The sequence below is a fragment of the Salminus brasiliensis genome, chromosome 5 (genome assembly GCF_030463535.1).
Source record: "Salminus brasiliensis chromosome 5, fSalBra1.hap2, whole genome shotgun sequence".
In the NCBI taxonomy this organism is placed as follows: Eukaryota; Metazoa; Chordata; class Actinopteri; order Characiformes; family Bryconidae; genus Salminus; species Salminus brasiliensis.
Genome location: NC_132882.1, coordinates 5,630,642 through 5,645,404, shown reverse-complemented (window position 1 = coordinate 5,645,404; position 14,763 = coordinate 5,630,642). Strand labels below are relative to the sequence as shown.

General features: G+C 43.3%; 1 protein-coding gene across 1 annotated transcript in view; it reads right to left on the bottom strand.

Moving 5' to 3' along the window:
* myo3a (myosin IIIA) overlaps window positions 1–14,763 on the bottom strand; it is a 115,199-nt gene that overhangs the window by 64,297 nt on the left and 36,139 nt on the right. Inside the window, exons 5-7 of the mRNA XM_072678687.1 lie at window positions 14,477–14,576; window positions 1,072–1,148; window positions 36–181 (exon numbers count right to left, since the gene is read on the bottom strand). Of these exons, the coding sequence (XP_072534788.1) occupies window positions 36–181; window positions 1,072–1,148; window positions 14,477–14,576 (323 nt within the window). The remainder of the gene's footprint in view (window positions 1–35; window positions 182–1,071; window positions 1,149–14,476; window positions 14,577–14,763) is intronic.

Genomic DNA, 14,763 nt, shown 5'->3' with positions numbered 1-14,763 from the left:
CTTAAGCTGTTTCTAAGTCAACGAGAGGGCGTCACCTTGGGATTTTGAACAGAGCTCTCATTGGATGGAGGTCTGCCAGGGGTGGGTCTCCATCGCCCAGTTCAATAGCGGTGATGCCCAGAGACCAGACGTCACAGCGGGCGTCGTAGGTGGAGTCCAGCTGCTGCTCACATGCAATCACCTGCAGCAAACACACACCACAGACTGATTAGATACACACACTCGCTTAGATACGCACTCCGTCCGGCAACACTTTTACATTACCAGCGAGCATTTAGATGCACAGAAATGCAAAGTTAACCAAGGCTGGACATTCATTGGCTGCTTAGACAGGCCTAGGCCGGACTTCCATATTACAAATCATAACAAATAGAGTTTAACCATTTGTAGTTTACATGGATTCGTGGCTTCAATAATGCAGTGAGGGATGCTCTGCACATTAAATCCCATACAGTAATCCCTTAGTTCATATCAAAAAGTACATATTCAATGGCACACTAGGTCCATGGAGAGGCTAAAGCTAAACTAGCACAGCTGTAATAGCAATTGAGTGATCAGCAAGTCCATCAACTGAAGAAAAACCTGGAAACTCTAGAAATCACAATGAATCCCTGAAATGCACCGAGAGCAAAAAAGCTGATGTTTACCTGAGGTCAGGACAGTCCGTTAAGCTGTAATTCTTGCTCCTGAGTGAGGCTCCAGGTTAGACAGCAAAGCCTGTATGTCCTTCACATTTAACCCACTGCCTAACACCGGCCGTCTGATTGACCATTTTGTCCTCACATAGTCACACCGAACCCTGGACGTTTCCCCTCCTCTGTGATTTGCCTTCCCATGAGCTTTGATTGATCACATTTCTCCCCGTAAATCACGAATTCCAGGGCCGTAATTTTACTGTGACGCACGTCCAAATGCTATGTAAACGTTATGTAAAAATCGGAGGGACCTGGCAGAAGCCACATTTGCAATTCAGACGGTACATTTACGGTAAGCACGGCCATCAGCCACAGAGACAGACTTCTACACTCATGATGTTGTTCACTTCTGAGGGTTTAGAAAACCCAACCTCACCTCAGGCGCCATCCAGAAGGGTGTGCCCACAGACGTGTTCCTCCGCAGACGGGTATTGGTCAGCTGGGCAGACACTCCTGAGAAAAGATGGTGATTTTGAGTCCTCAAAAACACTTAACGATGAAAAATGACACATTATTTTACATTTCCGTTTCATGGTTCAGGTGTAAACAAAGTCAGAGTGGTTTGGTGTGAATCGCTCTGTTCTAGAGGAACTGGTAGAGCCAGTGAGTTCACCATGATAGAGAATGGACCCAGAGTTTAACCACTTTAACAGCCAAACATTGATTATCTACAGTGGCGCCTGTCAAAGGGGTTCAATATATTAGTCCGGACAAATGTATGAGCGTACGAATCTGAGACACTTTGACAAAACCCAACCTGTGATGTTCTAGACGATCTCCAAGACATCAGCCAGGACTTATGGGGTGTTACTGGTAAGCCATGGTCAGTACTTACCAAAAGTGCTCCAAGGAAGGACAAGCGTTGAATCAGCAACATGGGCACTCATGAATCATTCACTCATTGCTTATGGAGGCCCTACCTCACAACTTAGAGGACTTTTACTACCAGTGAATCACCCCACCAGTTTGTACAGAAGTCCCTGTAGTAATCCACCTTATTGTGTAATAAGCCTTGGAGTGTTAAGGGGTTAAAGCCTCCTTCATAGAAAGTCATTACATGGTTATGACACAGGTTATGAACATACGATCTGATGACTGAGACACTGTTTGACCATAGTTATGAGAAGATGTTAGCCTGAATCAATGTGGAGAGTACTTACTGTTTCAGATTTACCACTTTAATACCAGTATTAACATTTCATACCAATCTCAGAAGGTCTCTCATCTCACATCTAGGTTCAGTGGTGTTTTTTTTTTGGACACCTGGTTGCATTCACCACCGCTGTAAAGAAGTTTCAAGTTTATTTGTCATCCGCACAACATGTCAGGACATTTATGCATTGAAATGCTTGTGGTGAGGCTCAGGTTGAAGCTCTACAGGAGGACAAAACGATATACATACTAAACATAGTAAAATAAAGTTATATTAAATAAAATACACACTAAATTTATGAGACAGGTATAGTCTGAGAGAGAGTGGACCTAATATATAAATATGTATGTTTATGTCTATTCCTGTTGTATAAAGTGACTTAGTGATGTTGTCCATAGCAGTGATGTATATAGTATTAATAATAAAGTGTCCGAGTGCAGTGGTGTGGTGAAAGGTTCACATCTTGTTCAGGAACCTGATGGCTTGTGGGTAGGAAACCTGCCGCTGAACTGGGGTTCTTTAAAACAGCTTTCAGAAACAGGCTCTGTAAACATTTCAAAAACCTGGTGTACGGTTAAAGACTGGAGCCCATCTGTAAGTACTGTAAGTACTGTAAGTTTCACTACGACACTCTGTTCATATTTTAAGGACTAAATCATACAGAAATTCCCATTGAGGGATCGGGAATGTTGATGATCTTCACATTCAGACTCAAATGTGTGTGTGAGAGAAGTACTGCCACTGCAGAAGCAGATAAACATCAACCTGTTGGTACCATGCTGCCTAATAATGCCAGGCGTGGGGTATAGAGGGGTATAAAGCCCCCCAGCCAGCATTGAGCTGTGGAGCAGTGGAGGAACTGTGTTCTCTGGAATGATGGATGGTGGTGCTCTATCCAATACTTTTGGGATGAGTTGAGGAGTTGGGGGTGATGAGGTGGGGTGATGATCAGCATCCAACATCCTGACCTCACTAACGCTCTTGTCGCTGAATGCAATCAAATCCTCACAGCAATGCTCCTCTCCAAAATCTAGTCAAGAGCCTTCTTCCCTGGACAGTAGAGACAGTTGCTCCAACAAAAGCGGGATCAGCTCTTTCTAAGAATATTGATTTCAGAAGAAGCATTGAATAAGCAGTGTCCGGATACTTTTGTCCATTTAGTTTATATCAGGTACAGTGGTGTTAGTAGGGCTTTAACTGGTCAGTGGGTTGCTGCTGTATTGAGAACTGAGCAGCTCTGTTGTCCGAGATGAAGAGTAAACTGTGCATGAAGAGATGGGCTCCAGTCTTTAACCGTACAAAGTTTACAGAGCCGGTTTCTGAAAGCTGTTTCAAAGGACCCCAGTTCTGCGGCAGGTTTCCGGTGTTGAGGTGTTCTCACTGCACGCTGCCCATGACAGGCAAACAAACTCAAAGGCAAGTTTAGATAGTCTTCAGACAAATAATAAATTCTTTTGAATTACAAAATAGCCACGTAATCCTCAATCCTTTCGGATGAGAAGAACACTGACGGGGTATTTGAATAGAGGGCGAAGCATCCAGGATAGACTCGTCTGCTCCGAGCCATTAAGACCACACATGCTACTTTTGTGATGGCGAAGATGATGCTACTTCTGATGATGTCTTTTTGTTCTCCGGCTCACAATAATAAGGCAATTTCTGTAATGGCTGAGGCGCATGTCAGCGTCAGAGTCAACAGAGTCAAAGAATCCATTACATAAGCCATTCCACAGAGCTCTTAGTCCTCGTAGCACACTGAAACAGCCCATCTCCTATCTCCTAACGTGTCACAGTGTGTAAAACGTTCAATTAAAGATGTACTGATGCTGTCTGACAGCATTTTAGAGACCCACTGCAGCTTTTTTGCCTGTTGAAAATGATCGACCCTCTGAAAAATGCTAAATCGGTTTACCGATCAGCCAAAACATTATTACTACTGACAGGTCAAGTGAAAAACATTGATTATCTACAATGGCATCTGTCAAGGGTGGATCTATAAGGCAGCAAGTGAACAGTCAGTTCATGAAGAGTAAGAATCTGAGCCACTTACACAAGAACCAAACTGTGATGCTCTGGACGGCTGGGTCAGAATATCTCCAAAACATCAGGCATCAGGTCTTGTGGGGTGTTCCTGGTAAGCAACGGTCAGTTCCTACCAAAAGTGCTCCAAGGAAGGGCAAGCACTGAACCAGCAACAGGGTCATGGGCACCAGGGGCTCATTGATTATGGAGGTACCACCTCACAACTTAAAGGATCTGATGCACCAAACATCTTGGTGCCAGATGCCACAGGACACCTCAAAGGTCTTGTGAAGCCCATGCCCCGAATTTAAATACTAGCATCATATGGCACAGCCATCCATGGCTGGGATTCCTGGAGAGCACAACTGACACCCTCTTTGGGTTACTCATCACAATGCTCCTCAAGGTGGGCCTTCAAGCATGTTGAACTCCAGCAATGAGTTTGCTGGAGTAGCATCATTCTAATGGATACAACTGACCCACAGGCATGAATGGGGTGCAGAAGAATGCTGTGATGATGCAAATACGCCAGTAACACCCAACCAACTAGGAGTTGGTCAGTTCCTACCAAAAGTGCTCCAAGGAAGGATAAGCGCTGAACCAGGGACCAGGGGCTCACTGCTTATGGAGGCCCCACCTCACAACTTAGAGGACTTAAAGGATCTGCTGCACCAAGCATCTTGGTGCCAGGTACCACAGGACACCTCAAATGTCTTGTGGAGTCCATGCCTTCGAATGGTCAGATCTGTTGTGGTGGCACAAGGGGGGGACCTACTCAATATTAGTACTAATGTTATGGCTGATCGGTGTATAATGCACCATTATGCATTAATGCCTTAATAGCCTAAATGACCAAATCACCTCCTTTCAGTTGAACTTACAACTTAGGCCTACTTGAAACCCCACAGCCTAACCATGGTGGATACTCATGAGTCCCCAGTGTCCTCTTTTTTGTGACAACAACAAAAATATGGTCACCCCATAGCATTTGGATCACATGCTTTTAAGATGATGATCAGCACACATTCAACATTCAAACAAATGGGCCCCACCCACTGGAAATTAACACATGATTGACTGATACCTATGTTAGTTCCCAATTATGCTGGTGGCTAATCTAAGACATTAGAGCCTTCAGTTCTGCTCATGAAGTCCCAACCAATGGTAGACCAATGCTCGCTTGGCTGTATAGCCTTAATAGCCTAAATGACCAAATCACCTCCTTTCAGTTCAACCTACAACAGCCACGACATCCTAACTACGGTGGACACCCATGCAGCCCCCGGTGTCCTATATAAAAAAATAAAGTCACCCTAGCATTTGGATCAGATGTTTTTAAGATGATGACCAGCACACATTTAACTGGGTGTACCCAAACTTTTGACTGGTACTGTATATTTAAGGTTAAAGTGGCAAACTTGTACAGTGTACAACCAAACCATCATAGAGCTCGGCAGTGGGCAGGGTAACCCTGAGAATGCCACGTGAATGAGGTTTACAATTACATCATGGTCAGGGAGGAAGGTACTGTAAGTTGAGGCAGTTTACCCATAATCCAATCCTGCAACAATGCGGTGTGTTTTGTCCCGTGAAAAGTGTGTGTTACACTCTCACTCTCGTCTGTAGTTTAAGCTTGCCTGTTGGGAATGAGGAGCAGGACAGGCCAGTTTCCATCATCTGCAGTGTCCAGGAGAGAAAGGGCTTTACACTGCATTGCACTCAAAGCACAGAGACCCCACCCACCTCACAACTTACAGGACTTAAAGGATGCCACAGGACACCTTCAGAGGTCTGTAGAGTTCATGCCTGGATGGATCAGAGCTGTTTTGTCGGGATAAATACCAATATTAGCCAGGTGGTTTTAATGTTATGGCTGACTGCTGTATGTAGAAGGCCCAGAATGGTGTTTTAGTCTCATAAATATTAGCCCCACCCACTGGAAATTAACACATGATACTCTGTTAGTTCTTAATTATGCTGGCCTTCAGTTCTGCTTGTGAAGTCCCAACCAATGGTAGACCAAAGCTCGCTTGGCTGTATCCACCCACATAAAACAGGAAGAAATCCTGATTGGTCAATTTTATGTTTGGCGTTCCAATAAAGGAACCCCTTGTAGAATTTAAATACAAGCATCCCATGGCTGGGAGTCCTAGAGAGCACACCTGACAGGTAGGATGGCCCAACCAACCACCATGCCAAATGTCTACCAACACCTTAGCAACCACTAAGCCATACTATTGCAAACGCATAAAAACCCCCAAAATACCATAACAACCAATATGCAACACTATTGCACCCATCTAGCAACCACTTGACAACACCACAGCAACCATGTAGCAACACCATAGCAAACACCTGGCACCTACCATTGCAATTACAGCGTAACCGCTTTGCAACATCATAACAACCACCTAGCAACACCATAGCAACCACTTAACAACACCCTAGCAACCACCTGGCATACCATAGCAACTGTCTAACAACAGTGTGCAACACCTAGCAACCACCTAGTAACACCGTAGCAACTGCAGAGTAACCCCTTTGCAACATCGTAATAACCACCTAGCAACACCATAGCAACCACCAAGTAACACCATAGCAACCATGTAGCAACACCTGTATAAACAGTATGCAACACCATGTAAACCACCTAGTAACTGCCGAGTAACTACTTAGCAAAATCGCATCATCCACCAAGTAACACTATAGCAACCACCTGGAATAACCATAGCAACCACATAGCAAAAACCTCATTGACTACAGAAAGAGTCTAGCAAGTGCACTGTACTCCATATAGAGGAAAACAGACAGGGAGGGAGAGAGAGAGACACATATAGACAATTCAGATGCAATAAATAAACACACATCTACACACACACGCACACACACATCTACCCACACACACACAAACAGCTAAAAGCTCTCCTGCGGCCTTTCCCTTTTCCGGTACATTAGCTCAGTGCCGAACCCCAGGGCCATGCTTAATAATCATCAGTGATAACACTGCCAATTAAAATATTCATGAAGAAAGTGGCAGAGCTGCCTCCTCCATCCTGCCCGCCCGCCCGCCTGCCTTTTTTGGTCAGTAATGTGCTGTTGTGCCAGTCTTCTGAAAGATGACTCAGTGAGGGGGCTTTATCTGCTCAGCGTAGCGTGAGCACCTCCGCACGGAGAAAGCATTAGCCCTGCGTGAGGTCTGCACATGCTCAGACACACACACACACACACACACACACACACACGTCACACCTCTAAACTAGTCCTGCATGCACACTACACCCCAACCCTCAACCTCTCACAAATCTCACTTTAACACTGTAGCATACTACAACCACACTCTCGCATACCTCCAAAAACACACTATAACATCCACACAAACACACACATCTACTGGACGCCTCTACGACTCACTCACTGCAGCCATACACAGTTCAGGTCAAAAGTTTGGACACATTTTAGAATCCACTTAGATGCTTCTCCGACAGGCTTGAATGAAATACAGTGGCACTCCTTCGAACTTTCAGCTTTTTGCAATGAACCAATCAAACAAGGGCAATTTAAATATTTCAACACAACTAATAGAACTGAAGTGCTTTCTCTAAAGTCAGACGACTGCAGCCAACATTCCTCATGGGCCTCCAGTGGCCTCCAGTTCACTAATATTCTTGGGTTTGCTGCTGCAACCGCCTTCTTCAAATCCCACCAAAGATCTTTTATGAAGGCCAAGATATCCAGGCCACTGTGACGGCCATTCCAGACACTTCAAGGACTGAAAGGAAGCCCTGGTTGACTTTGAGGAATGCTTAGGATCATTGTCCTGTTGCAAGGTCCAGTGACGCCTAAGCTTCAGCTTCTCTGCAGAAGGTATAATGCTTTCTCTTAGGATTTCCTGATGCTTGACTGAAGAATCACTGAGCATCAGCAACATGATTCACTGTAGGCATGGGATTCTTTTCAGTACATGCTTCATTCTTCGTCATCTAGACATATGGTGAGTCATAGGCCAGGATGGCAGTGGCTCAGTGGAGTGTTGGTGTGGCATGGTCGGTAACAACACTGCTTTCCTTATGGCTCGGGTTTGATTCCCTGGCCAGGAGAGACCTCTATGCTACACCAAGAAGAGTCTTTGGGCACGACTCCAAAATCTACATTCTCCTACCTCTCTAACAGGATTCACATGTTAGTCACTCTGGATAAGAGCACCAGCCAAATGCAATAAATGTAAATGCTCCTGCAGAGAGTCTCTAGTAGAGTTACGGAAGGGGAAGGATCCACACGCCTTCCTGAGGTGTTTGATACTGAGCTTATATACCCCCCCCAAGTCTTGTGTTCCCACATGCCTTAACATAGCTAAATATACATGTATCCATCCCCCCTACCACCCTGCAACCCCGCCACCCAACCCTCTATCACCCAACCCCCTATCACCCAACCCCCCCCCCCCCCCCACTCACCACAGGCACAAGGCAGCTGGCCGGCCCCCTTAAGCTCCCGGGACCTACTGGCAGAAGTGATGAATCCCAAGCCGGTGCTGAAACGCTTATCTCCACAATCCGTGTGGATGGAGGGTGCGAGGGTGGATGAATTAAATTTTCTGTCATCACAATGGAGCCCATCTATAATTACCACAGCTTCCAAAACCATCCCAGAATCTTCACCAGTGTCTTTGTTTACCCCTAGTCTAATCTCTGCTTTATCTGGAGATATATTTTCTTCGCCAGAATATAATCAAGCACACGCACGGGCCTAGTGGTTCAGCAGCACTATAATTATTGATGTTATCACGTAGCTAGACAAGTCAAGCAAACTGAAAAGTAGAATCAACACATTAGGGCGCTGGGAAATTTAGGGATCATAGCAGTGGTGCTCAAACTTTCCTCAGTGATTAAACACTCTGGAGCTGTGCTGGCATGATTACATTCTGCAGGACAAGAACATGCTTCTGCTGTAGGACAACAGATTAAAAGTTTACAAACCCGGAATCAGAAACCTATTATACGAACATGGTCTCAACTCAAAAAGGAAGTGGTGTTCTGGTGTTCCAGCAGCTTCCAGTTCATGGCAGACCTGTGCCTTGGTGGTTATTGGGTTGTTACTGACCATCTAAACCAGCTGTCTCTCAGCTGAGGGTGACAGATTAGGTCTTCATCCAGACCTTGGTTAGGAGGCAACACCTGCCTGGACTGATGATCCTGAAATCTGCAGTTGTTCAGAAATGCCTCCAAGAGACATTCCTGACTTGTGTAGATCTATTGTGCAACAGCTATTCCACACAAGCAATCCGACTTCCCAACTCCAGAGACTAAATGGACGGACTCCTCCATGCACACATTTACATTTAGCAGAGCTCTTATCCAGAGCGACTCACAAAAGTGCTTTGCTATTTACCCAAGAAGAACCTCAGCTTGTTTAAATAGGCTAAAAATTCAAAGATAGAGTTTAGACTCTACTAAACACAAGTCAAAAAGGAGACCACTCTGCTATACGCCCAAGTACTCTCAGAAGAGGAGGGTCTTCAGTCTGGGTTTGAAGACAGCGAGTGTTGGACTCTACTGTTCGGACACCCAGGGGAAGTTCGTTTCTCCACTTTGGTGCAGGACAGTAAAAAGCCTGGACGCTCGTCTTCCGTGGATTTTGAGGGATGGCGAGTCGACCTGAGCCTAATCTTGATGTAACCTTAATCTACACCTACATTTACACCTAAACCTATTCCTAACCCTTATTCTAAGCTCTTATTCTTATTCTGAAATGATGAATCCTAACAGTTTCTCTAGAAATTTTTGCTCTAGTCATTTTTCTAATTTCCATAAACAGCATTATTTTTTCAGCACGATCTCCCAGCGCTGTTTTATCAAGTCTTCTCTGTGTGTTTGTGTGTATTTTGCTCAACAGTGCTACTAGTGGAAGAGTGAAAACAAATCCAGACAAAATCCTGTCATATTTTTCAACTGAAACAGCTGACCTATACGGTCACTTTTTTCTTTGTGAGATCAAGTTGTACCATGACACTCATGTCCATGACGAGTGAATATAAACTTCTGACCACAACTTTATATCAGATATACAGTCAGTGGTTCAGCTCCGCGGTAACTGTGGCTTATTTCATGCTGCTGTTCATACAGTTGGTAGATTCTTGTTGTAGTGACAGCTCTAGAGGGGAACTGGAGCTCCACTCTGCTACTGCTTTTCTTAGTTTGCTACTGGTTGATTGATCCACAGACGTCCTACTGGAAGTCTACTGAAGGCATCACTAAAGACCTTATTTAAAAAGCTGCATTTGAATGAACGAAACTATGGAAAATAAAGATACTATGGATGGTCTGATAGGCCAAATGAGGAAAGTGCATTAACTGTGATAGTCACATAAATATGTGAACTTTGGCGGCATTACTTTTGAAGTTTTGAACACTTGAGTGTGTTTAAGTGCTGATAGACTTACTCTCAAGTATTTCTGGGCTCCAAACCTCCCCTTTAAAGTGATTAGAGCCTAAACTTTCACGAGGAACACAGCTTCTGTGCTCTTTCTCCACCTCTGCCATTAATAACACCACCACAAACCAGTCTGGCACATACTTCTAAAAACTGCCTGCGAGTTCTGCCGCTACTCAGGGGCAGTATGGGTCACTCTCTAATACCACATTAACACTCTGGCTTAACACAGATGCATTAACTTCAATTACCGAGCAGCCACTGCTTATGTAAGCATCACAAGCGGAATTATAGGAATTATGCAAATTTGTAAAGTACATATTGTGCAAGCGCTGCCTTCGTTTTAGAAGACATGGTTAGTCACAGAGACTGGAGTAGAGAAGTATTTGTGCTCAGAAAAAAAAACGATACAGGTCAAAAACCCACACACACCTGGAGTGTGTTATTTTTCATCTAAATGCTAATGCTTCCATGCTGGAATTGTGGTTCTAGGGTAAAGATAATCAATGATGCTGATGCCTATACCTGACTCTGATTTGAGGTTTTTTAATACAGTCAGTAATATTTAAGCCCATGCATATCTTCTGCATAAAGCTGCATCAGGCGAGGGGGTCTTCAGCTTGTGATTTCATACACAGGGTTTTCACCCAGTGAGTTCTTTAATTTTGGCTTCTTAGAGAACCTTTCAGTGGAACCACTGTTCTAAAGTTGATGTAATGTGTAATCTACACCTTAACCTACACCTAAACCCAATGTTAACCTAACATTAACCTACACCTTAATCTATACCTAAACGGAACCTTAACCTACACCTTAATCTATACCTAAACCGAACCTTAACCTACACCTTAATCTACACCTAAACCTAATCTATCTTAATCTACACTTTAGTCTATACCTAAACCCAATGTTAACCTAACCTTAACTTACATCTTAATCTATACCTAAACCTAATCTTAACCTACATCTTAATCTATACCTCAACCTAATCCTAACCTACACTTTAATCTATACCTAAACCCAATGTTTACCTAATCTTAACCTACATATTAATCTATACCTAAACCTAATCTTAATATACACCTTAATCTATACCTAAACCCACTGTTAACCTAATCTTAACCTACATCTTAATCTATACCTAAACCTAATCTTAACCTACATCTTAATCTATACCTAAAACTAATCTTAACCTACATCTTAATCTATACATAAATCTAATCTTAACCTACATCTAAATCTATACCTAAACTTAATCTTAACCTACATCTTAATCTATACCTAAACCTAATCTTAACCTACATCTTAATCTATACCTAAAACTAATCTTAACCTACATCTTAATCTATACCTAAAACTAATCTTAACCTACATCTTAATCTATACCTAAAACTAATCTTAACCTACATCTTAATCTATACATAAATCTAATCTTAACCTACATCTAAATCTATACCTAAACTTAATCTTAACCTACATCTTAATCTATACCTAAAACTAATCTTAACCTACATCTTAATCTATACCTAAATCCAATGTTAACCCAACCTTACCCTACACCTTAATGCAGTCAGTAATATTTAAGCACATCTTCTCCAGTTCTTCTGCATAAAGCTACATCAAGGCGAGGTGGACCATGCAACATGACAATGACCCAAAACATGCCAAGGATTGCTGGAATGGCCTGGATTGTAATCCTATTGAGATGCCATGGGGTGCATGCAAGAAACCCCTCAAACATCACACAGCTGAAAGCATTCTGCATGGAGGAGTGGGAAAATCTTTCTCCTGGAGAGCATCTAATGGGGGTTATTTCACCCAAAGGGGGAAATACCAGATAATCCAGAGTAGGAATTGGCATGTTTGTTCTTTTTTTATTTTTGTTTATTAAATAAATTATAACAGCCAAATGTTCATTGTTTTTAAAATATCAGTGATGTAGTTATACCACCTTTGTATCTAGATATTGTCTGAAAGCAGACCAAATATTGATACTAAAAAATCTAAATTGAAGGTGTCCTTTTTTCATGACTGCTTGGTGCTCTTGCTAGCAGATACCCAGACAATAGCGTTCCTATGGGCCTCAGGTTTGGCACAATGCAGTCTACGTAATTCTATAGTTGATGTCTTCACTTTTATTCCAACACAGGGAAAAATATCAGGAAGGCCCGGAAAACGTAGGTGTGCCGAAACCGGTTGGCATTGTATATGTGTAAGCGCTATTAACTTACAAGCTGGGGCTGTTTCTATTTGTGATGGAAATATACCATCGATGGTTTACTGACGTCACGGAAGAGGAGGCCTGGTCTCACTCGGCCTGAGGAGACAAAAAGCTTTTCTGCTGACTGTCATCATAGCTGATCACCTTCAACTTTCTTTTCCCCCAATATGACTCATCCCTCCCTCTTCATTCTCCTTCTCTCCACGGGGTCCCCTCTAGCTCAGCTCTCCATTCACATGTGCAGGCCCACCCCTCCTGTTTTAAAAAAGAGGCTCAGAGTCTTCCCCCCGCTATCTCGCCCGTCCTGAGGATCCAGCTGACTAATTACAGGCTATATTTGCATCTGCGCCGGGTCTGATACGCCTGTAAAATAGAGGGAAACTGAGGAGCAACTATCTTCCTTAAAGAGGGCCTGAGAGCAGCTTGGTGCTTCACGAGAGAGGAGATTACATTTAGAGTGGATTTTAGGGGCCAAGGAGAGAATGCTTTGTAATAGCGGGGGGTGGGGGGAGAGGGGGAGTAGCAAACGTGTGCCGCATTGCAAAAGCAGGCCAGGAAAAAGGAGGGGTGGGTGCTGGGGTGGAGAATGTGATTGGTTGTGTTATTATGGGGGGGGGGGGGGGGGGCATTTACAGGAGCTTTCTGAAGCTTTATGACGACAAGCGGCGCAAATGCGGAATGCTGGCTGCGGCTCTTAAGAAGTGTCCCACTTAGGAGCTGAATAAAAAAGCAAAAGGAGGAAAAACACACACACTTTCTCTCATCTCTTCACCATAAATGAAAAGAGACGCTCTGTTTTTCCTCCAGAGCCTGAAGGAACTCGGTGACTCAGTGAGTTTGAGGCACTCGGAGTGCGCTTCTATCTTTTCTACAGTCCTGTTTCCACACACACAGGCTCTCTCACACACAAAAACACTGAAAGCAGCAAATCAGTAGTGAGTGGGAGTGGATGTCAATTTGCCCTGGCCTGAAGCCAATGAGCATAAACGGAAATTCAGTATCCACTGTGAATTATCCAGTATCCACTAAGAACTATTCAGTATCAACAATGAATTATTTAGTGTATACTTCAGTCAATGCAATATATACTATGAAGTCTTCTGTATCTGTTATGAATTATTCATGATCCACTATGAATTATTTATTATGTAGTATGAATTATTTAGCCTCTCCTACACATTATTCAGTATCCACTATGAATTCTTCAGTATCCAATTTGACTTGTTTAAGATCTACAATGAACTATTTATTATTCACTGTGAATTATTCAGTATCCACTATGAACTATTTATTATTCACTATGAACTATTGATTATTCACTATGAATTATTTAGTAGCTACTACAGTATTTACTATAAGTATTCTTTATGTACTATAGATTATTCAGTATGTACTATGAATTATTCAGTATGTACTATGAATTATTACGTATCTACTATGAATTATGAATGAAATGAAAAAGTCTCCACTATGAAACTTTGAAAGGAGACGCTCTTTCTTTCCTCCAGAGCCTGAAGGAACTCGGTGACTCAGTACGTTTAAGGTGGTCGGAGTGCGCTTTTTCTTTTTCTGCAGCCCTGTTTCCAACACATACACACACATTCATACACTCACACACACACACACACACACATTTATGAAACACTGAAAGCAGCAAATCAGGCGAGAGCGGATCCCAATTTGCCCTGGCCTGATGACAATGAGCAGAGATGGAGGCGTAATGGAAGAGGCCTCCTCCTCCGCGCTCTCTGGAAATGCATTCTGGCCTTAATAAAAGGAAATAAGTAGCATGGAATTAGCATTGCAAACACTAGGAGGTAATGGCTTTGACCCACATGCAAACGCATCATTTCTCTGCCGCTCACTCACTTCGCCAGACACACACACACACACATACACACACTCGCATACAAAAATGCTGCTGCCTCCCCTTAACGCACCACCTCAACTACTCACCGAAGTCAACCAGCTTAATCCCCCCCTGAGTGGTGAGGAGGATGTTGTTCCCTTTGACGTCGCGATGGATGGTTTTATTCTCGTGTAGGTGCCTCAGACCCTGCAGAGAGGACAACAGGCCAAATTAAACATCCTAAAAAATGCCTCATCTAAACGTCCACAGCCTAACAACATGCAGTCTCATCATCCACCAGGAACACCATGTTTATAAGATGGTTTAAACCAGTATAATTCCCTGGCTTACTGCATTCAATCCCTTGGTATTTACTAACTGCATGGAAAGCAAT